We start from the raw sequence: 23,335 nt of genomic DNA, 5'->3' as shown, positions 1-23,335 counted from the left end.
AATTGGGATAAGGAGGGGTCAGAGTGCAGAGCCCATACGCATACATACACAGGCAGGCAGCATTCCCTCTAACTATTCCCACAACCTGGAATTAACCAAGTCCAACAAAAGTGAGCAGTGGAGAGCTGATGGATCCTTCTTAGAAGGTGGCGGGATCATATGATAAGATAAATAATTGATTATTAAAATACACAAACTGCACTGTAACCTAATGATAAAAATGGAGGAGATGGCAATGCTCGGTGACGCCTATTTAGCACTGTTGAACCTTTATCATTACCTAATCATGTTATAGCATAGACCTCCTAGCCACAACCCACCATTCATACAGTGTAGGATGCGCAATGATTGCTGTTAGTTAGATCAGGCCTAGTTGCCACACAATGTTCCATTCATTTGGACATTGCTACGCTTCCTGTCCTTCATCACAAAGTTCCTGCAGAAAACCGCTTGACCACATCTATCAGATAATGGTCAGTGCAGAACATCCTGTGGGAGAAAGACACGGTGGAGCCCATGGGATGATTCTCTAAGTAGAAGTCATTTGCCAAGATGCCTCATCACCAGAACTCACCAACAAGCACCAAGACCTCACTTGGCTGGCAGCGAGAGGGGCCCCTCCCCCTCAGATACTTCCTGCACGGTCAGAGACTCATCCCCACCACAAGCTGCCCCGAGGATGTGGAGCAGCTGAGAAGATCGTCCACCTCCTCGTGGACTCTATTTGCCAATGTCTGGAAAAGGATTCAGTGGTCCTTGTCGAAGTTTGTCCCGAACAGCTGCACAACAGAAGACTCTGATCTACAGGCTGTTCCCAGAGATGTATACAGAGATAAACATCAGTTGCTGCTGGACAAGGATCAACTGTGTGAAAGACTCACTTTGGTTTGCCCGAAACTTGGTCTTCTAGAATAAGACGTCTACAAGTGAATGCTGCCGACTAACACATTCCAAGGTACGGGTGTATATGCCAAGGGATGCACTGAAGCTTGGTGCAGCCACCACAAAGGCTCGGTGGGAAGGACCAAAGTCTAGGGTCCTGTTGCCACCAGATGCGGAGGGGCTCTCAAACACTTCACAGGTGTATTGTTTGAGGGGGGAACATGAGTGTTATTGACACATTGTAAGAGAAAGTATTGAATTGATAGAATGTATTTGCTGTGTGTATGTATGTGTTCTGAAGTAGAAAAGTCTGTCCCAGAGTTAGAACCGCTGCTGCTTGCCTGGACGTACCTCGGTAATCCCCACCCTGACAACTGCTGAGTTCTGCTCCGTTGCGTGGCCAGGGTAGCGTGAAAGACCCGCGAGAATCTTCTTTTCCAAGCCGGCAAGGAGGATCTCAAGTTCCTTGTGATGCACCAGCTGTGCTGTCAGTGCTTGCCCCGAAGGCACCTCTGTGCTCTCCGAAGATGAACCAAAGAGCAGCTTGTGGACCAGTGGGCCCAGCGCTGTCTCCACCTAAACACACAAGAGCAGAACGGTCATTACTTCTCCTTGTAAAGGAGTCAACATTACACGGATAATGAAATCAAAGCAAATAAGCACATTTGTCATCTTGAGAACATTCTTTTACACTTTGTTTTATGCTTATGCTTTGGGGAGGGAAGTAAGGCAAGGGAACACATGAATGGAATACATGAATATACTAGCTTTGGGGGCAGTTCAAAGGAGAGTCACCAGGTTAATTCCTGGGATGAGAGGGTTGTCCTACTAAGAGAGGCTACACAGTTTACATTTGTGTTCCTTAAGCGTTTAAAAGAATGACATCTAAGATCCCAAGGGGGCTTGACAAGGTAGATGTTGAGATGTTGTCACTATAAGAGTCATGAACAAGGGGGCATAGCTACAAAATAAAGGGGCCAGCGTTTAAAACTGAACGACATAGGAATTTGTCAATCTTTGGAATTGTCTGCCCCCGACAGTGGTGTATTTAAGATGGAGATAAATAAATATTTGACGTAGAGGAATTTAGGGTTATGGGGAACTGACACACAAGTTGAGACCAGCATAGATCAGCCATGATCATACTGAATTGAGGGGCAGGCTTGAGGGGCTGAGTGGCCTCCTATTTTTTTGGGCTCCATTATTGACAGACTCAATGAACTGCACAGCCTCCAGTGTTGCAAGTTCCTGGACAGGCACTCACAAAAATACAGAATCATTAGGGAGAGGGGACAGGAAGGGGGAGATGGTTGGAAAATAACCCCAACCCAAACCTCCTAGAGTGTGGGATGAAATTACCCAGCTCTCATGCAGGCAATGAGGGCCACAGTAGTGGAAATAGAACTACAAGTTATTCCAAACCTCAGTCCCTTCAAACACTTTCCATCTCGTTAATTGTTATTCCTTAAATGACCATGGTTTTAGCGATGCAGGCACAGCTGAGAGCTAAACTCTGTCTAGTCCCACCCTCACACTTTCCATACTGCCTCTTCACTTTAAGCTCTTCGACTAGGTTGCTTTTTCCAGGCAGCAGAGGTGCTAACAGAGTTTTGGCCTTTTACAGTTTAATAAAAACAATTTGAAAAACTTACATCATCCGTCATACTTTCAACCTTACTGCCCAATGCTTGCACGTTGGAGACCACATCTCTCTGTGCCGTGTGCATAGCCAGCAGTTCCAGCTGGGTCTGGCTGAGCTGCTCCTCCAGCTGGCCGAGTGCAGCCAGTAACTTCTTCTGTTCATCTGTCATGCTGCACAGGACAGGACAAGCAGTCAGACAGCAAGAGCAGACTGACAACTGCATAGCAGCATTTAGTTACCCCAGAATCCAGCAGAGAAACCAGTAGGTGTTTTAAAAATAATTTTTAATGGATTCCTAAAACACATTAAAAAGAATCCTGCTCTGCTCAGTCTACTGCAGCTGACCAGTGCCACTCAAAATAGCCAGGACCAGGAGATTCCCAGTCTCCCCAGTCACCTGGGGCAGGAGTAAGGATGAGAAAAAGGTGTCAACCTCAATGAACCAGAGATAGGGAATGGAAACGTTAACCATGGTTCTCAGTAATTTCTCAGTGGGGCAATGAGCTCTGGTGTCTTTGAAACCTGCGGATCAGCAACTGAACAAGGCTCAGCACCTTCTGAAAGGGAGCAAGACAGGAAATGAGGGGGACACCCACATTAATTCTGCAAGAAAACGTGAGCAGAGTTGCCCAGCAAAGGTGTTGCGCTGTTTTATGCAGCAGCCACAGAGAAGTTCCCCCTCAGAGGGGCAAGGTTCTGCTGCTCCACTCCTGGCTGGAAACACACAGAACACGTGTTATACTGCTCCCAGCTCACACACAGGCAGACTTGCTAGCATGCTACACTTGAGAGACTGCAGATACTGTGGCCGACATGTCAGCATCCAGCTCCCAATCTAGTAACAGTTAACTTTGCAGCTGTCTACACTCCTGTGGGCAATTTTACAGAGTTGGGAAACATAACCACAGCCCAGCCCCATACCTCTCAACAGCAGATTCCATTCCCTTCACCTTCTGCAACATCTCCTAGGAAAGGAAATCAAAAAATTAATTGCTTTTTAAATTGTGGATTTTAAATTCTACTCACAATTAGATTCCCTTCCACCCCCCACACAACATATACATAAAATTTACAATATCTTCATCTTTCCATATTTCCTTATAACATAGGAGGCCACTTCAGCCCATCGATTCTATGCCAGCTCATAGAGAATTCCATTCCTTCTCTAATTCTCCCTGTAACTGGTTCTTTCCATATTCCCATCAACTCTCCCTAGATTCCACCACTCACCTACAAACCAGGGGCAATTTACAGCAGCCAATTAACGCATCAACCTGCACATCTTTGATGCGGGAAGAAACCAGAGCACCCAGAGAAAACCCACACAGTCACCTCCCCCTAATGGTCCTGCTTTTCTGTGAATGCTTGTCCAGGCATCTGTTGATGCTGGATCTGCCAAAACTTGGGAATTCTAGGTGCCGGCTCACAACAATCATTCACAAGCCTGGCCCAGGACTCCACTACCAGTCGCAAACCTCACTTGACTGCAGCAGGTTAATACCCACAAGCTGGGATGGAATTCTCTGCCAAAGAGGCTGTGAGTACTCAGCCCGAGTATACTCAAGGCTGAGATGACCGACTCTGATATTATGGAATTTGAGGATAATTGGTTAGTACAGAAGTCATGATAAAGATAAAGATCTGATTGAGAGGTGGAGCAGCCTATATAGTCAGTCAGAAAGAGAGCGTGGTCAGAGGGCAAACACAGGTTGGGTGACGGAATCTATAGGGACCCGTTCCCCAAATCAAAAGCAGGACAAGAGGGGTGGCTGCATCTGTGCCCACTGTCCCACACCACAACCTTCAGCCCCCTCTACCCCTCGCCCCACAGCAGCCCTCACCTCTCCCTGTACCCACCTGGGTTTGACTACTAACTGCTCGTAGTTCTGGCTCCGTCTGCTCCTCTTGCTTCTGCTGGATGGCAGCTATGTCAGCCTGGAAGTGAACAGACCAAATATCACCGAGGTGCATCAGTCATCCCTTCTCTCTCCCCCCCAAGGTCCCAAGCCTCACCAAGGGTATACACCCATCCCCCAGCATCTTCATCCCACACAGAGCAAGGGTCTTTACAGAGAGATTACTGGGCTGTTGAAACAACAGGTTAACCAATGGCCAAATCTTCTTCTGTGCCCAAACTACCTGCCCACACCCCACCCCACTCATTGCCCCATGACCTCCCACGGACTGACTCTCACTGGCTTTTTACTTCCCCGACGTCCTGACTCGCAGAGGTGGGAGGGTCCCTGGCCGATCTCCCAGGGACGGAGATGGGATTTGACACTCACCTGAACCCTCCGCAGTGAGTCAATGGGCAGGCTGTCCCGAAGCTCCTCTAGTTTCTGGCTGGTCATCTCACCGAGCAGCTTGGTGACGTGGGCCGGTGTCAGTGGTGGCGTGAGGTGATCAGGCTGTGCCTCCCTGGACTGATCACGCCCACTGCCTCGGTCCAGCCAAGCCCGGAAGTCAGCAGTCAGCTGTTCTAGCTGCTGCTCCATTCTCCGCACTCGCGCCTGCAAATCAGACTGGTAACGGAGTTAGACCATCAGATGCGCACTCCACATCAGCCCAACCCAGAACATCACCCATCACTACCTGTCAGCTAGACTGTTCGCCACAGCCAAGGCCAGGCTCCACGGTGTGGGACACCTAAAGCAGGTCATCACAGCCGACACTGGCAGAGAGTCCTCATCCTTGCCTCCCTTCAGCCCTCCCCCACCCAATCAGCAGCCTACCTCAAATATCAACTCCCTTCCCCCTCCACTTACCCCTGTCCCTCACAACTGCCCTGCCCTTCCCCTCAGCCGTTCCTCCTCCTGCTGCTGCTGCTATCATTTCCCTCCTTCCCCAAATTTCCAGCACTCCTCTTCCCTTCCTCCTTGCTCGCCACCTCCCCGGCTGCATGGGAAAGTCTCGATCAACATTTCTGCAGTGACAGCCCAGTGCTCATGTTTCAACCCCTTCTGGAAACAACACATTAACAGGCTACAGGAACAGCAAATCCCACCGTGGATATCACATCTTTACACTGTGAAATTGGACACTGCCTTGTGCCTGGGTGGCAAGCTCTGACCAACACCTCGTAACCACAGACACAAACCAGCAAGAGTCTCACTTCTCTTTCTGCCTGGGGACTGTGTGCAGTTTGATTCCACATTTACTTACTGGAGCTGACATGCACGTTATGGGCTGAAGAGCCTCCTGCACTGTAACAATGACTAGGATTATCCAGAGTACGCTTTGGACCTGAATAAATATGAGTTGTTCTTTGGATTCTTCTGACTCATCGCCATTGATGGAGGAATGTGTGCTGGCCACACAGATACAGGCAGCTGACGAGGAGTGTGCAAACTGCACGCACACGGGTGCACGGAGGCCAGTGTTGCACAACACAACCACAGGCCACGTGTCATACAATTCTTAGAAACCAGCCGGTGTGCTGTCAGTTTGTGCGGTGGTTCATGGTCAGTCGGCTGATGGACGACTGGACGACTGCAAAACTGGTCCCTACCGCTCATCTGGAGGCACAGGGCTCAGGCCGGGTCAGGGGAACGCTTGCAGGAGCCAAAGGAGTCGAGGGCTGGGATGGCAAGTCCAGGAGAATCAAGTCCTAGGGATGTGTAATGTAGATGAGCTTGAGGAACTGGCAGCCTTTGTCCTTCATTCAGAAACCAGTTAGATCAGGCTGCGATGAGGATCAGGAGATGAATGCATGGAAGTGAACTACCCCTTCAAGGGCAAAGAAATGCTGTCATTCCACCCACCCCCACCCCTTTCTCTGTGGATCTTTGAAGCACAAACCAATGGCTGCACTAGTGCTACAGCCAATTCAGATGTGGGCCCCCAGTACAAATGTCAGCTGCTCTGGAGAGACAGGCCTCCAGTGCAAGTAAATGGGAGACTATAGAAAGGCACCTTAAGAAGCTGGAGGGATGGATGTCTGATTGACAAGGGGGGGGGGCGGGGGGTGGAGGGATAGCCAAAAGTGTTCCATGTAGTGATTGGCAGGTGGCAGAGAGGATGGGCAGCCAATAGTGACTGACAGGGAGTGAAGGATGGCTGATTGGGTCCAATTTGGCCTTGGAAGGATGAAGAACAATTTCCACCCCACTAAAACAACCTAACATAAGGAATTTTTAGTGTGTATTGTCTCAATGTTGTAGGCAAAAAGGCACCACTCCCTCCCTCTGAAGTTCTCCACATTGACTCTGTTATCCATGCCTTCTGATTTTACCATCTGTCTCCACTGTTTGAAGCTGCTCCCTGAATGAGCTGGAGTTGAAAGTTCCTCTTTGGAGAACTGCAACTTGTGGACCAAAGACCAGCCACACATCATTAACTCAAGGAACATCAATTGGCAAGGGTTTAGATACACAACTGGGATGCCAGTGTGCTGTGGCTGCTCCAGCTGTTACAGCCTCAACACCCAGTCAGCTTCCATGTCCAGGAGATGGTCTTACCACCTCTAGCTGTTCAGATCCACATCTGGTCCCACTGCCTGCTCAGCCACAAATGGCCAATGGGAGAGAACACATCCATACACCAGCATTTCCCTGCACTGCCCTGTCACACAACTTGTCCGACATCAGCACCATGTGCACAGAAACTTCCTCCAGCTATAAGAGTGAAGCAATTGGCTGGTCTGTCCTGGATCTAGGACACTCTTCAAGCCCAGCACCCAGTGCCTGCCTGTCAGCCTGGACAGAACGTTATAGGGAGGGAATTCCAAGCTCGAGACTTTGATTGCTGAAGGCACAGCCTTCCTCGGGCAGCAAATGTACAGCATTCGATTCAGTGTCCAGGACCAGAGGAGTCAAGATAACAGATGGTGAGGAATATGATCATGGAACGATTTGAAATCAAAGAATTGTAAAATCAAAGCCAGATTAGGTTTGGTTTCCATCCACATCACAAAAAGATATGCTGGTAGGTTAACTGGCTGCTATAAATTACCTCAGTGTAGGAACCAGCAAGGACCTCATGGGCTGAATAGCTAGTATAAATGCAAGAGGTTGCGACAGTGGACACAATTTGTTTGAAAGCATCCACTTGTCTGGGAAAGGCAAGAATGCCCAGCTCACAGGAAAGAATCTCCACATTCAAGGAGCCACTCTGCTGCACCATGCTGAATGGGCATCTTGTGCAAAGGGAGCCTTGACTCTGCAAGTGTAACTGGGGCAACAGCCTTCAGTCAATCAGTCAGCACCTTGCTCAGTACTAGGCCTACAGGTGATGGGAGGTGTTGGCTGGGGAGGCACTGAGCAAGGCGATGGGGTCTTTATCTTGAACCTACATGACTGAAGTTTTCAGAGGACCAGTAAAGTTTCTCAGCTCCTTCTGTCATGGAAGAACTCCAGTGAGCGTTGAACTCCACCGGACACTCATTTCTGGCACTATCCTGGAGTGTCCCAGGGATGGAGACAATTGTGCTGAGAACATCCTGTGAATGTGCAAATTGCTGGGATCACTGATGGCTGTACCAGGGTCTGAGGAAGGGGTGAATAGACCGTGTGGGAACCCGAAGCCAAAATAGCTGCATCACATCCGTGAACCGGGCTGGGGAGAAGGCTCCAGGAGGAAGAACAAGAGCTGCCACCAGAGTGAATAACGAGCTGCAGAGACAATGCACAGGGGCTCACCTGTGGAGTGAGGTCCAGCACAGAGGCTGCTGCCTCCCGAGACCCAACTGCCCTCTTCCCAGCTTCTCCTGCTCCTTCCACCGGCTTCTCAGCGCGAGACCAGATACTTCTGGACGATATTAAGAGGCAAACACCTACAGTGGCAGAAAGGTTGCATTAAACAAACAACATTTAAGATACAGCAGGCCATTTGGCCCACTGTGTTCCCACCCTAACCCACCTACCTGCACTGGGTCTGTAGCCCTGCAGGTCATAGCTCTTCAAGTATATACCAGAGTTTCAGTGTGGGTTTCTGCCTCTCCCACTCTTTCAGGCAGCGAGTTCCACACCACAGCAACCTGGGGATGGGGATGGGGGAAGCTTTCTCCTCATCTCTCCTCTCATCCTTCTACCAATTACTTTAAATGTCTGCCTCTTTGTTTTTGCCCCCTCAGCCACAGAACGGGTCCTTTCTATATAATCCCAGTCCCTCAATTTTACTTAGTGGTCGACAGTGCACTCCCAACTCTGCAGATGCCTGTTTGGATTTATAATTCAACTCATGGAGCCTCACTGATGACCCTCTAACATATCGTTCCTTCTCAAAGCTGACAGTGTTTCATTAACCAGTACCGTCATCCCTCATTCTCCTTCCCACCAACACCGTCACCCCAATCTTGTCTGAAACCCACACAGGGATGTTAACGTAACGGTCCAACCCCTCTTTGCCCATGATTCAGCAATAACTCTAATATCAAACATCTACATGTTCTATCAGTACTTTCAGCTCATCTACCTCTAACTGGATTGCACACAACTCATAGCCTACCAGGCAGCATTGATCCCTACCCTCCTCTGACATACACCTACAGCTGGCACCTCATGACACTGTAAAGACACCAATATTGTCTCTGCAAAATCCTCCAAATACACTGGAAGGCTAAGTGAACCAATATCAGCATCCTCTCAAAGGACAACATCCCCAGCACTGAGGCCCCAGTTACACATAGTAGGCTACATTGGTCAGGTCATGACACCTTATCCCCAAAAACAGGTACACTATTCCAAGCTGCATCACAGCAGGAAGTTACCAGGTGGACAGGGGAAAGAATTCAAGGATGTACGCACTGCCTCTTTGAAAAAATACATCATCCTCACTGATTCCTGAGAATCTCTGGCCCATGGCCACTCAAAGTTGGGATGGAGTATTCAGAATGGTTTTCAGAACAGAGTCCATGCATCAGGAGTACAGAGTAAACAGTAAAAGGAGCAAACCACCCCCCGCCCACCCTAAGGCTCAGAACGTGGGTGATACTGGGTGCAAAGGCTGATAAGTTCAAACATCAGCCTCAGAACTCAAAATCAGAATGAAAGCAAGTTATCCTTAATCACAAGGGACTGTCTAAGATGATGAATCCTTGCATTTAAGTGAACACCATTAAGCAACTCCTCTGTTGTGTTTTCCAACCTTTGTTTGCTCGGCTTTCCACACATCCACCAACTTCCTGCCCTCATTTCAAGTTCTGCTCATCTCCCCCCAAATCTTTGCTCAAACTTCCTTCCCTGCCAAACCATTATAAATCCATCCAAACAGCATTAGCACACCCATCCAGGAGATTGGTCCCAGCCTTCAGGTACCATCTGCCCCCAGAACCAGTCCCAATGTCCCAGGAATATACACCCCTCCCCCACCTTTAATCCTTCACCCTCCATTTGACCCAGCTTTATGCTGGTAATACTGTATTTACCAGCAGTATGGGTTACTACTCTGACCCACAGTTAACAACTTCTCTTCATATTGTCCTACAGACTGGTGATGAATGAAGTGAGTGGTGAGAGGTTAACTGGAGCAGGTCCTTACCCAATAACACCAGCAACACCAGCAGTAGCCACCTCTTCACATACGGGACACACCTGGAGGGGAAACACACGTCAGATGACTCTGGAACCCAATCCTATCCCATTTTCAAACAAACCTCTCAGAATGCTCCCATCAAACATACCAACAGGTCAATAATTATAGTTGAGATGAACAGACCCCACCATGGACCTGTGCCTGCCAAAGGACCCTCACCCCACACACCCACAGCTCTGAACCATCAGTGACACTGGGTGCAAAGTTCAGTCTTGGTCAGTAAATCCAACGTTTGGTATTTTTAAGAAGGGTGTATCTGGAGTACAGCAAGAGTGGGATGTCCTGTGGAGGGTGTATCTGGGGTACAGCAAGAGTGGACTGTCCTGTGGAGGGTGTATCTGGGGTACAGCAAGAGTGGGCTGTCCTGTGGAGGGTGTATCTGGGGTACAGCAAGAGTGGGCTGTCCTGTGGGGGTATTAAGTACAGTAAGGCAGCGAGGGGGAGGGAGATGAGTGATGTTGGTTTTGTTAACCCGGCGGAGGCAGGGAGTCTCCGACTCCCAGGAGCACTCACCTGGACAGGGTGAAGACATCGAGCAAGGAGACAGCTGTCGTTAACTGGTACCATGTTGTGCCCAACCACCAGTACATCATGGACAGAGCTTTACCTAAAAGAGACAGTACACATTATTAGACAACATTCAACGCTGATGCTTCTGATCACCGGATGGGGAGAGTGCCCATTCTCTCAGAACAGAAAGCCGACATACCGTAGAGCCACGTCTGGCTAAGGGATCATTTTCCCTTCTGTAGCCAGGAGCATCTGGGGGAGTTGATGGGTATGTGAGAGGGGATAGGTTGCAGGGCAATAAATGAGACAATGGCACCAATGGGTGTGGTCCAAGAGGGACATGGACTCGAGAGGCCGAATGGCCTCCCACTGTGTCCAAAGGAAATACGAGAAAATAAATAGGAGGGAGATTGCCTCTTCCCACTTTCAGGGAGTGCCACCTTTTGTCTGGGCCGTGCTTCCTCAGACAGTGGGAGGGATGGTGTGGCAGTCCCCCATGTCCCAGCCAATACCATCCCATAACCAGCACGAGCTGGTCTGGTCATTACCACACTGGAGTCACCAGCCACTACGTTACACTACAGTTTGATAGGGCCCTTAGCTGCAACACAAGTTGGGAGATCCAACGGTGGTCCTTTTGTTTCATCTCCCCAGTGCACCCGGATAGTAATTCTGGAGCACAAACCAGGCCTCCCCCAAGAGTTAAAATAGGACTCAAGTCAGGATCGACAAGTGTCAGTCAGTCATCTCCTGGCTCTCCAGTCTGCACATCCAACTCATCAATTATCTCACAGAAGCAACACACTGAAGCAAGACTGGAGCACCTCACGCCAGTGCAGGGCTCCATCCCGCATCATCACCAGTGGTCCTAGGCTGCACTAACAACAGTATATCGTGGACCACACCTTCTGCAAATCCTGGTAAAGGAACGAGCAGAGGGTTCCAACCACACTGAGACCCATTCATCAACAGGGCACCGGTTCACTTGGGAGAATTTTGGGGGCTTTGATGTAAGGATGAAGGTAAGTGAAAAGTAGTAATGTTGGCACCTGGAGACAGCACCGAGACCCAGCCCCAGAGCCTGGAAACCGGAGAGAATGCTGCAGAGTGTGTGGAACCTGGAGGGAGGGAATGAACAGGAAGATATCACCAAAGCCAACTTTCCCCACAAGGTTTACAACATTCAAGGGGCCACCCTGGCCTGAAGTTTGTGCTATTGTTCACAAAGGTACCCTGCAGCCGACTACCCCCCCAAACAGTGAACCCCTGAACATCGCACACCCTACCTTGCCCCCACAAACACCCCACAGCCAACCCTCCTGATCATTGCACAACCAACCCTTTCCCAGAACACCCGATAGCCAACCCCATCCCCAAATACCCCACAGCCCACCTCCGCACGGAACCTCCCTGACCCTACCCTCTGAACCACACACAGTGGATATGGGGTATTTGGACTTTCAGTAAGCTTTCAATAAGGTCCCACACAAGAGGTTAGTTACAAAATGAAAGCACATGAAACTGGGGGCAAGATACTGACATCAACGGATAACTGGTTGGTCAACAGGAAACAGAGTAGGAATAAATGTGTCTTTTTCCAAGTGGCAGGCATCTTATCCGAGGAAGGATGTTCTTGCTATGGGGGGAGTGCAGTGAAGGACCACCAGATTGGATAAGAAGAGAAATTGTGTCAAAGGACCAAGATAAGAGAACCTGTGGAATCCTCTACCACAGAAAGCATGAAATATTTTCAGGAAGGAGTTGGACATCATTCTTAAGATCGAAGGGATTGGGGGGGGGGGGGGGGGGTGAGGAGAAAGCTGGAATAGGGGGAAATTGAGGTGGATAATCAGCCATGACCATATTGAACGATGGAGGAGGTTTGAATAGCTGACTCCTGCCATTTTCTAAACTTCTATAATTTAACAACAATTCTGTGAAATCTCCACTTGGCCCTCTCTGTTCTGGAGTGCCTTCCAACCATCACAGGTCACGTCATCCCCACCCAGGGGCAGCTAGACTGGGCCAATCTCCGGGTGTGGGCTGACAAGCAGTGAGTCCCACCTACACACCACAGGTAGCAGGCAATGATCAACCACAACAGAAGACCTGCCAATCCCCTTACTGACATCGCACAGCATCACTGAATCCCCAGCATCAGTACTGGGGACTCATCAGTCTCCAGACATTCAACAGGACCAGTCACATTAATACAAAGGGTACAAGAACAGGATTGGGATTCAGCCTATCATATAGAAACAACACACCTCCCAACCCTCCAACATCTTTCCACCATCTTCAAGCCCATTATGAGAGCCAGACTCTCCGAGTGTCTGGATGAGTCGATATTCTCAACCTCCTCCAGAGGAAAGCAGCCAGCTTGTTCACCCCACTCCTCCTCCTGGAGTGCTGCAGGGTGGCAGTAGCATGTGCAGTGGATAAAGATGGTCAGCAGCACCTCACAAAGCGTCTGGAAGGATAGGAAACAGTACCACCTGCAGATGGAGCACTGCCCCACCTCTTCCATCTACTGCCAGACTTCCAATTATCAAATACACTAAGAAACAAACAGTGAACTCACTAAGAAACAAACTGTAAACTTTTAACCCATTTCCTGTGTTAGCCTCTGACCAGAGAATGTCTGCTAAAAGCAGTTCCTTGCTAAGGTACACAGACCTCTGTTGGAGCCCCCACAAGCTCCGGACCAACAGGGTCTTAATGGTGGTCGCAGCTGTCAAAGGGGCATGGTGATGGAGTACAAACATTTGCCATTTCTAGATCACTGGTCACCATTAATATCGTCACTGCCATCTCCCCTCTGCATTTCGGCCTGTGGGTAGATGGGCAAATTGATAAGATGGTTGAAGGAGCAATGCATTTCACCAGGGTTCATAGATCGAGGTATAAAACACAAAAGAAAATAGTTTTTTTTCCCCACAACGGCACAGATTACTGGCTGGGCCTCAGTGGGAGCCCCACGGTGCCCTACACTAGGAAGGATGTCATGTCCTGAAACAGGTTCAGAGATAACTGGAATAACAGGAAGGAGCACTTTAGAAAAGTTTTCTCCTCAGAACAGAGAAGGTAAAGAGGTGACCCACTAGAGGTTTTCAAGATTCTGGAAGGTTATTGAAAAGAGAAAACATCTCGCTATTGGGTGGTCAATAACCACACATCAGATTCACAACTGTCAGGATCTAGAATGCTCTCCCAAAAAGCAGTCAGAAGCTGATATGGTTAATAATTTTAAGTTGTTAATAATTTTAAGTAGATGGATACATGTGGATCAGTTACAGACAGAAACTGGAGACTGCAATGAAATGGTTGCTCCCTAGCAGAGTGCATGCAACTTTCCCCACCCCAGTTAACAGGTTCTACAAATGGGGTAATTTCTGTGGTCAAATGACAGCAACCTGCTAGAATTGGGCCAGACCGTATTAACTTGCAGTAATCAAAGTGGTGGAGAAAAACATTCATGTTAAGTGGGTGAAGTATTGGGGGCATCTTCCAAAAGTGAAGGCTTTAATGACAGGTGGAGGCAAGGTGAAGGGGTGAAGCTCAAAAGGGGCAGAGGGCATGCCTGTTCACTGCCTTTCACAGAGGCACCCACAGTTGCTTAGTGTAAATTCTTAATTCCAGTTCTGTTATTTATGGGTTTTTAAGGCAGAATTTGGCAGTTGATGCAGTGCTGTTTAAGCAGGTCATGCCCTTTGACAGTCTTGTGGCTGGACCTGTACTTCAAAGCCAGTGTAACAACATGGTATTCATCACCCCACACAGCTCTGTGTTAAGGTCTGTGTTGGAGAAACTCCCTCATAGTTTTGATACCGAGGTGAGATGTCTATTGCCACTTTGTGTGCCTTTTATGCTGCTCCATGTGCAACATTGAATAATGAAGCCACACTAAAGGTATGATCATTATTCACTCCCCAGACAGGAGGATCAGACATTTTGCTGCATTTACCAAGATAGTTAGCACATGGCTCTTGGAACCAGGGGTCCACTTGAGTGGTGTCACTGCCTGTTCCCCTAACAGTAAACAAAATAATGTCACAACATACAGTATCTGCTCAATGGATTACAGCGACCTGCTTAAACAGCACTGCATCAACTGCCAAATTCTGCCTTAAAAACCTATAAATAACAGAACTGGAATTAAGAATTTACACTAAGCAACTGTGGGTGCCTCTGTGAAAGGTTCCATCAATGTGGGGAGATCGGGCCTGCACTGTTTAAAAGTTTCCCATCGGGAGCTGGATGCAATTATCCATGAGTGGATTAGCCCCACTGGCTGACGATTGGCTGCTTGAAACAACAGATCACTCCTCATGGTGTGACCCGGCATCAAGGAAATGGATGTTGAAGTGTAACAGGTTCACCAACATCCCAGGATCAGCCCTGGCCAGTGCACCCACACCTCACCTGCAAGAACCCCCCCCCCCACCGTAACAACCCGTCCGCCCACACCCCGCCCGCCCACGCCCCACCCCCCAATAACGACCCATCCGCCCACACCCCGCCCCCCAGCAGTAATGACCCGTCCGCCCACGTCCCGTCCACCCACACCCCGCCCTAGTTCAATCACAAAAGGCCAAACCCTCCTTGCTTCGACTCCACAGTGTGCCCCTCCTGAAAATGTAACATTCCCTGTAACGGCACTTTAGGATGGGGGACATTGGGGGGTAGAAGGGATGTAGATTGCTCCATTTACCCAGCTGTTCCTCCTCTGAGGAGTAACCAGATGTCGAAGAGGTGTAGACTTCGGAAGAGGCTGCAGGTGTTGTCAGAATCCCAGTCCTGAAGCCATTTGCTCTCTTTAACATCCCGGAACGCCCTTCATAATTGTCCTCAAAGCTGGAAACACCTCCAACTGTTGGACACATTACACGTTACCGAGGGAAATCATTCAGAGAAATCACCAACGTCCCTCACCTCCCAGTCATTACAACATGGTGTGTAACCTCTCGCAATCATGGGGTGTCAGAGCCTGACCCACTGGTCCCCACGTTGAACCCAGTATTGGAACGGTGTTCACTACTGCAGACAGTTCTGCTGTCAACCTTCAGTGGAACAGCAGTGCGGTCACTCACCCATCTGCCTCCCTGCGCTGGGTGTGCTGTGCAATAATTTCACAGCAGCTGTCAGCGAGTCGAGCAGCATCTGTGGGTGGGTGGGGGTGGGGGGAGGAATTGTCAAAGTTTCCGGTTGAAACCCTGCATCAGAGCTGTGTGTGGAGAGGGGAGATGGCCAGTATAGAGAGGGGAAGTGGTGAGACAGGAGCCAGAGGTAATTGGAGGACTAAAGGATAATGGCCAGATTGAGCCAGGTAGTGGGAGGGGAGGGTGAAGTTGGAAAGCTCGGACAGCAATAAGCAGAAACACAAAGGCTCCTAGTGCTGGAATCTGGTAAGGAAGTAAGGTGGTAATGGGAACCAATAGGGGAGATGGCAGATGAAACACAACCAGATAGTAGGGGGAGCTGGTGGGTGAAATGTGTGGGCTTGTAGGTGGATGAAACTAACAGGCAATGGGGAGGATGACATAAATGGATGATGGGGGGGGTGTAGCTGGAAGACCAGAGGATAGGCAGCTATGGTACTTAATATGCACAAGTGATCACAGAAAGACATCCAGAACTTTAAACTAGGGCAAACCCCTTAATGAGTCTCGTCAGAGGAGCTGGTTGAGCGAGGGCAAGGATTTTAAAACCACGCTGGGTTTAGGAACTGTTTCCAGTGGGAGAGGGTTGGATGACCAAGGGCCAACCCTCTGGTGAACAGCGACAGACCCTGAGGTTACACAGGGAGAACCGTGTGGGTCGCAGGCAGGTGCAGGAGCTGCTGCGAGGTCTGTGTGAGGAAACAGGAGGGGCTCTAGTCAGATGGCTCTTCCAAAGTGTGATGGGTTGAATGGCCTGTTTCTGTGCTAGACTGGACTTTGAGAATTTATAGGGCGAGAGATGCTCTTCAGCCCACAAGAGTCCATACCAACCACCAACCATTTTTACACTAATTGTACCCTAACTCCACATTCCCATCAACTCTGCCCAGATTCTATCATTCGGCCACACTCTAGGGGCAATTTACAGTGACCAATTAACCTATCAACCTGCATGTCTCCAGGACGCAAGAGGAAACCGGAGCACCCAGGGGATACCCACATGGTCTCAAGGAGAACATGCAAGCTCCACACAGATACTAGCAACTGTAAGGATTGAACCCAGGTCTCTGCAGCTGTGAGGCAATGGCTCTGCCCCTCTGCTGTACCCCACAATTTAGTTTCAGGATGAAAACAAATGACTGGTCCCGTTCAGTAGCCATAAAGGTTCCCACAGTGCAAGAGTGAACAGAGACAATGCAGCCCAGCTCCCCGCACCGCTCCCTCGAAAGGACACATACCGACTGGTTCAGGCTCCTGCCAGCCAGAAACGCTGGCGAGTTGCTGAGAGCGTGTGGAGGCGTTGCTGACATGACTGGCAAAACTACTCTGACTGTTCACTGAACTGTTGGACGTTGAACGTTTGATGCCAGGCGTAGGCACAAGCCCCGAGCGCTTACTGTTTGGCCTTCTCTTGGATATCCTAAAACAATAAAGGGTATTAATTCAGGATGGAGGCAGACCTGTACTGAGAAAGAGAAACACCGACACCTGGGAAACTGACACTATGTTCTGAAATGCAATGTGTTTGTTGTTACAAAGGGTGACTGAGGCAGTCACTGTGTGCACAAGGTCTCATAACAGCTGGATAATGAGTGGCCAATCAGTTTGCTTCATGGGCTGAGGACAAATGGCCCAGAACCATTAAATTAGACTATCTAGATCGGTCACTAGGACTGCTCACATTTGGACAGTTGGTAGGGTGTAGAAGGACTTAGAACACTGATGAAGCAAGAGGCCATTCAGCTTAGCTGTGCCAGTCAAGTAAAAGGAACCCACCCCAACCCACTATCCAACACCAGATCTGTTGTCCTGAAGATCAAGTCAAGTCGAGTTTATTGTCATATGCACAAGTACATGTATACACAGGTGCAATGAAAAACTTTCTTGCTGCAGCAGAGGCATGTAGCATCATATAAGCAGCCTTCACAAGAAAAACAAATTAAACATAAATTATATACAATTCTTACACAATTAGAACAAAAAAAAGTCCATTTTAGTGCAAAGTGATCATAGTGTTGCTAAACTGTAGTGATTAGGGTTTTGCCGGTTGGTTCAAGAACCAGATGGTTGAAGGGAAGTAGCTGTTCTTGAACCTCATGGTGTGGGACTTCAGGCTTCTGTACCTCCTGCCCAATGGTAGCTGTGAAAAGATGGCATGTCCTGGATGCTGGGGATCTTTGATGATAGATATTGCCTTCTTGAGGCAGCACCTCCTGTAGATGCTGGCATTGGTAGGAAGGGAGGTGCCCGTGATGTATTGGGCAGAGTCCACTACTCTCTGCAGCTTCTTACAATCCTGTGCATTCGAATTGCTATACCAGACCACGATGCAACCAGTCAGGACACTTTCACCAATATGTCTGTAGAAGTTTATTAGTGTTCAGTGACAAGCCAAACCTCCATAACCTCCTAAGAAAATATAGACACTGGAGAGCCTTCCTTATGATTGCATCTATGTGCAGGGCCCAGGACAGGTCATCTGATATGTTAATGCCCAGGAAGTTAAAGCTGCTAACTCATTCCACCGCCAATCCCCTTATGCAGACTGGTGCATATTCACCCTCCTTCCCCTTCCTAGAAGTCAACAATCAGCTCTTTAGTTTTGCTGATGTTGAGCGAGAGGTTGTTGTTGCAGCACCACTAAACCAGGTGTCTTATCTCGCTCTGGTAAGCCGACTCATGCTGCCTGTGACTCATCCAACAACAGTAGTGTCGTCGGCGAATTTGAAGATGGCATTGGAGCTGTGCTTAGCCACAAAATTATGTATAGAAAGTACAGCAAGGGGCTAAGCACGCAGCCTTGAGATGCACCTGTGTTGATGATCAGCAAGGAGACATTGTTACCAATTCTCACTGACTGAGGTCTGCCGATGAGGAAGATTAGTATCCAGTTGCAGAGGGAGGTACAGTGGCCCAGGTCTGCAAACTTGATGATGAGTTTGGATGGGATGATTGTTCTGAACACCAAGCTGTAGTCAATGAACAGATGTATGAGTTCCAGTTGTCCAGAGCAGAGTGAAGAGCCAGAGAGATTACATCTGTTGTGCCGGTAGGCAAATTGGAGCAGATCCAGGTCATCTCTGAGGCAGGAGTTGAAGCACTTTATTATGGTTGAAGCACCTCTTGAAGCACTTTATTATGGTTGTTGTAAGCATGACCAGACAGTAGTCACTGAGGCAGGTCACAGTGCTCTTCTTGGGCGCCAGTACAATACATGCCTTTTTGAAGCAGGTGGGAACCTCAGACCACAGAAGCGCAAGGTTGAAATATGTCCATAAATTCTCCAGCCAGTTGGTCCACACAGATCTTTAGTACTCAGCCAGGTATGTCTGGGCCAGACGCCTTTTGTGGATTCAGCTTCTTGAAGGATGCCCGGACATTGGCCTCAGAGACTGAAATTACAGGGTCATCCAGAGTTGTGGGGGCTCACGTGGGTGTGTCATAGTTCTCCTCATCATAGCGTGCTAAAAGGTATTCTCAACCGAGTATGATAGGTCGTTGTCACCTATGCTAACTGATCTCACCTTGTAGTAGGTAATATTGTGCAAGCCCTGCCCCAACTTCGAGCGTCCATCTGTGATTCCAGTTTAGTCTGAAATTGCCTCTTATCTAACTAGATCATGCCTCAACAAGTGCACAGCCAATCACACCAAGGATTTCTGCCTCCACCACCCTTTTATGAGACGAGTTCCACACCCCACCACCTTCTGGGCCCAAAAGTTTCCCTTCATCTCCCCTCTCATGCTTCTACCAATTATCTTAGATCCCTGTCCCCTGGTTTTTACCCCCCCCCCCCCCCACTATTTCCCTTAGCAGAGGGAGTAAATACCAGGGAGCAAGGATCTAAGGTAATTATTCTATTTCAGGCCCTCATCATATTATACACCTCAATCTAGTTTCCTCTTGGTCTGTGTTTCAAAGTAAATGTTCTACCTTATCCAATCTTTCATTCACAGTTATAACTTTCTTGTCCTGGCAACATCCTCAAATCTCCTCTGCATTCTCTCCAGCACAAACACACTTTTCCTGTAATGTGGTGGCCACATTGTATGCATTACTCAAACTGTAGTCCAACAAGTATAATAGGCAGTTCCAGTACAACCTCACACACATCAGCTAATAGAGGAAAACATCCTGTACACCTATTAACCACCTCATTGATCTACAGATGTACACTCCAAGGTCACTCTTGTTTCTCCCACTTATTGTATATTCCCCTGCCTTGTGCACCTCCTCAGTACATTAACTCATGCTTTGCCAGATTAAATTCCATTTGCCACTTTTCTGCCCCAATCAGAGGATCTACATCTCCCTGCAGTCTAAAGCTTTCCTCCTCACCGTCGACCACATGGACAATTTGTGTAACATCTGCCAACTTCATCAGGTCTGAATCATCAATGTACGTTTCACACAGCTGGGGACAGAGTCCTGGGCCCCATGTAATCCCACTGGCACAAACTTCCCATCACTAAGCACCAAAGTTACCAGTTTGGAATCGAATCTGCCTTTCTCCCTTGGCTCCTTCAACAAAACCATGCTCACTGTTCCCGATTAATCGGTCCCTATTTAAATGAAGCTTTATACTGGCCTTTAGAATGAATCCCAATAACTTGTTCATTGCTCAAAGTGGCCATAATTACTCAGATTATCGCTTCCTAACTGTTTAAACAATGATTTTTTATGTTAGCATCCTCAAATGCTCCAGCTCCACTCCTGTAGCCAGATAGTACTCAAAGCTTCTTCAATTTCCTCCCTCACTTCCTTCAACATCCAGGAATACATTTCATCTGGGTCTGGTCATTTATCCATTGTCAACAATGATAAACTCCTTAATACTTTCTCTTTTACTACTGTTATCCCATTCCATATTTCACACTCATTCACATTAACAACAATTTCATCATCATCTGTTGTGAAGAGGGTCACAAAATATTAATTAACCTGTATCTGTATCCTCTGCTTCCAAACGTGAATTACGTGAATTAGCTTATGTTCCCAGTGGCCCTATTTCAGCTTAGTTATTCTCTTGCTCTTTATGTACACAAAACATCTTTAGATTTTCTTTGCCAAATATTTTTATACCCTCTTTGCTTTCCTAATTTACCATTTAATTTCACTCCTATACTTTCTATACTCTACTGGGCTTCCAGCTGCATTAATCCCTCAGTGCTTGACATAAGCTTCTCCTTTCCTCTTTATCCTCCCCTCTACATACTTCCACGGGGCTCTAGGTTTAGCGGTTCCCCCGTTTTCTTTGAGAGAACAGTTTTACCCCGGACCCTTTAAATCTCCTTAAATGCATCCCATTGCTCAGAGACCAATTCATCTTTGAGAAGCCATTTCCAGTCCACTTTTGCTAAATCACTTCTGTTGAGTGCAGTTGGCCTTGCTCCAACTAATAACCCAGTGAAGCACTACAAATAATGTATTACAAATTACATAGGAACATGATTTAGGTTTACAAGAAATGCTCCAAGCCATAATAAAGTACTGTGCTCTGCTGCAGCTTTTGTACTCAGACAATTTTACACAGGTTTTAACTCTTTACTAACTGTAGCTTCAGCTCCATGCAATTTGCTCTACCTGATTCTGAACCCTGTCGTTGGTGCTTTCCCCACCCACCTCCTCCCACCCAACGGCTGAACTCAGCTGTCTAACTAATGAACTCTTGCCTCCATCCCTTCCCTTTCATCTTTTCCAAATAATCTCCTGTCAGCTGTTCAGCTGCCTCTCCAACCACACCTTCCTCCCGTAACATTTCATCTTTAGTTGCCCCTTGTTCTAAAATTTCTGCAGTTCTGTCTAACAGTTTACTCTTCTCCTGATCTTCTTGCACTAACTACTGCATTTTTGTCTATGTGCAGATAACCAAAGTTTTTAATTCATGTTTGACTTTTCCTGGCTGCGGGAGTTTGAGTTTCAACCTCTTTGACAGAGTTAAGCTCAGTGTAACAGCATGAACCCGTTCCCTTTTCAAAAGTCATTTCTCCCCACCCCCACCAAATTCCTACTGTAGCTTCTATGATTCCCAATCAGGACCTCACTCTGGCCCCCAGACAGCAGGTAGTTAACATTCACTCCCACTTTATCTTTATCCTTTTCCATAACTAGGCTCAATGCTACAGAATTTTGACACCACCACAAAACACTTCTCTCCCCCACCCCCACAACCCTACCTCCTTACCAACTTCATTCCCCAGAAGTGTTCTGCTCTTGTAGACTGAGGAACTCAGTACAGGGGCCACCCAAGGAAACGATCCAAGTCGAGACAAAAGTGCCAAGTACACGTAGATGAGAAAGATGTCATAGTGCACTGGATTGCTGCACAACATCCCCACTACAGACTCGCCTACCATTAGCACAATGCTGCACCACGAACCAGGCATCTCAAAACTCACCAAGGGCATGCCTGGGTCCAACATTGAAAGGAAGGTCAACAGCAGAAATATCACAGGAAGGGTGTCATTCCAAGTCACACACCTTCCACAGACCAGAGGTCACTCATAGCCAGACACAACAGAAAACATGACAGTAAAAACCTTAACTAAAGTGACAGAAGGACATGGCCCCACAACAGTGCAATGAAGCCAAGTCTATCATCATGTGTTCCACTAAGGGAGCTGTGCGTCACACCGTAACCCACAGCCACTAGATGATCAGTGTTGCACTGTTATCACAGACCCCAGCAGCTGCATGTCACTCCATGGGTGCAGACACACAGGACCATGCAGCATTGCAGCTGCACAGTTGTCAGAAGGAGCAGTGAATTGCATTATCACCACTGTAGCCACATCTGCAGAAAGAACAGGTCACTGTACCAACTGGCACCATGCAGTACCAGGGATAGATGGCTGTGCAGTGACCCACAAATTCAGAAATTTACCAAGTCTAACGTCCCAGCGTGCCATGAGAGAATGAAGGCTCTGTAACCAGACAGTCCGTGAAAACAGAACAAAGGGGAGAAGTGTATTTGTTGAAGTTTAACCGTGTCTTTTCTTCTCTAACCTCCCGTGGTTTTTGACCATCCACAAGGCTATAATGTTCACAACACAGTCATAAATACAGGCTCCACTGTCAGATGATGTTGAGTTGAAAAGCTTCAGAGAAAAGGCTTCACTTAAGTAAACAAAGTCTGTTACTGTCCAGCCCTTGTGTCTGAGGGACTTGTTTATTTGCACACAGCATTTCATGTCAATATACAGTTAACTGGCTTCAACAACAGCACAGCTGGAGAAGTTTTGAAATCTGTATTTTTCCACCTGAATGGTAACCCCATTGTGAACATGTAATTAAAATGGAATCGTCTGCCCATCTGAAAACTCACAGTAAGGGTTGAAATTATGTTTGACCACGTGGAATGCAAGTCACAATTGTGAATCTGTACATATTAAAGAGCTAAAGCACAACTTGCTCGGGGTCAAAAGTGGAAGAGAAGGAGTGTGAAACCTGAAATTTAAGCACAAGCTACAATTTCAGTTGTGAATGGCCAATGTGGCTTTACCTTAAGACAAAGATATCTCAGCCACAAGGGTACTGGAGTTGGGGAAGGGTGATCTGATCAATCACCAGAAGATTGATCAGACCCTTCCCACCCAATCAAAGTGGGCATGAG

General features: G+C 48.0%; 1 protein-coding gene across 2 annotated transcripts in view; it reads right to left on the bottom strand.

Moving 5' to 3' along the window:
• LOC127585708 (SUN domain-containing protein 2-like) overlaps positions 1 to 23,335 on the bottom strand; it is a 45,906-nt gene that overhangs the window by 15,092 nt on the left and 7,479 nt on the right. For both annotated transcript variants that reach the window (XM_052043412.1, XM_052043411.1), the window contains exons 3-13: positions 16,962 to 17,143; positions 15,276 to 15,434; positions 11,614 to 11,682; positions 10,568 to 10,661; positions 10,001 to 10,053; positions 8,161 to 8,294; positions 4,810 to 5,046; positions 4,382 to 4,459; positions 3,446 to 3,489; positions 2,535 to 2,694; positions 1,234 to 1,458 (exon numbers count right to left, since the gene is read on the bottom strand). In XM_052043412.1, the coding sequence (XP_051899372.1) occupies positions 1,234 to 1,458; positions 2,535 to 2,694; positions 3,446 to 3,489; positions 4,382 to 4,459; positions 4,810 to 5,046; positions 8,161 to 8,294; positions 10,001 to 10,053; positions 10,568 to 10,661; positions 11,614 to 11,682; positions 15,276 to 15,434; positions 16,962 to 17,143 (1,435 nt within the window). The remainder of the gene's footprint in view (positions 1 to 1,233; positions 1,459 to 2,534; positions 2,695 to 3,445; positions 3,490 to 4,381; positions 4,460 to 4,809; positions 5,047 to 8,160; positions 8,295 to 10,000; positions 10,054 to 10,567; positions 10,662 to 11,613; positions 11,683 to 15,275; positions 15,435 to 16,961; positions 17,144 to 23,335) is intronic.

Source organism: Pristis pectinata, chromosome 33, assembly GCF_009764475.1.
Source record: "Pristis pectinata isolate sPriPec2 chromosome 33, sPriPec2.1.pri, whole genome shotgun sequence".
NCBI classification, from domain to species: domain Eukaryota; kingdom Metazoa; phylum Chordata; class Chondrichthyes; order Rhinopristiformes; family Pristidae; genus Pristis; species Pristis pectinata.
Note: the sequence above shows the minus strand (reverse complement) of the source record. Positions and strands in the feature narration are given on the sequence as shown.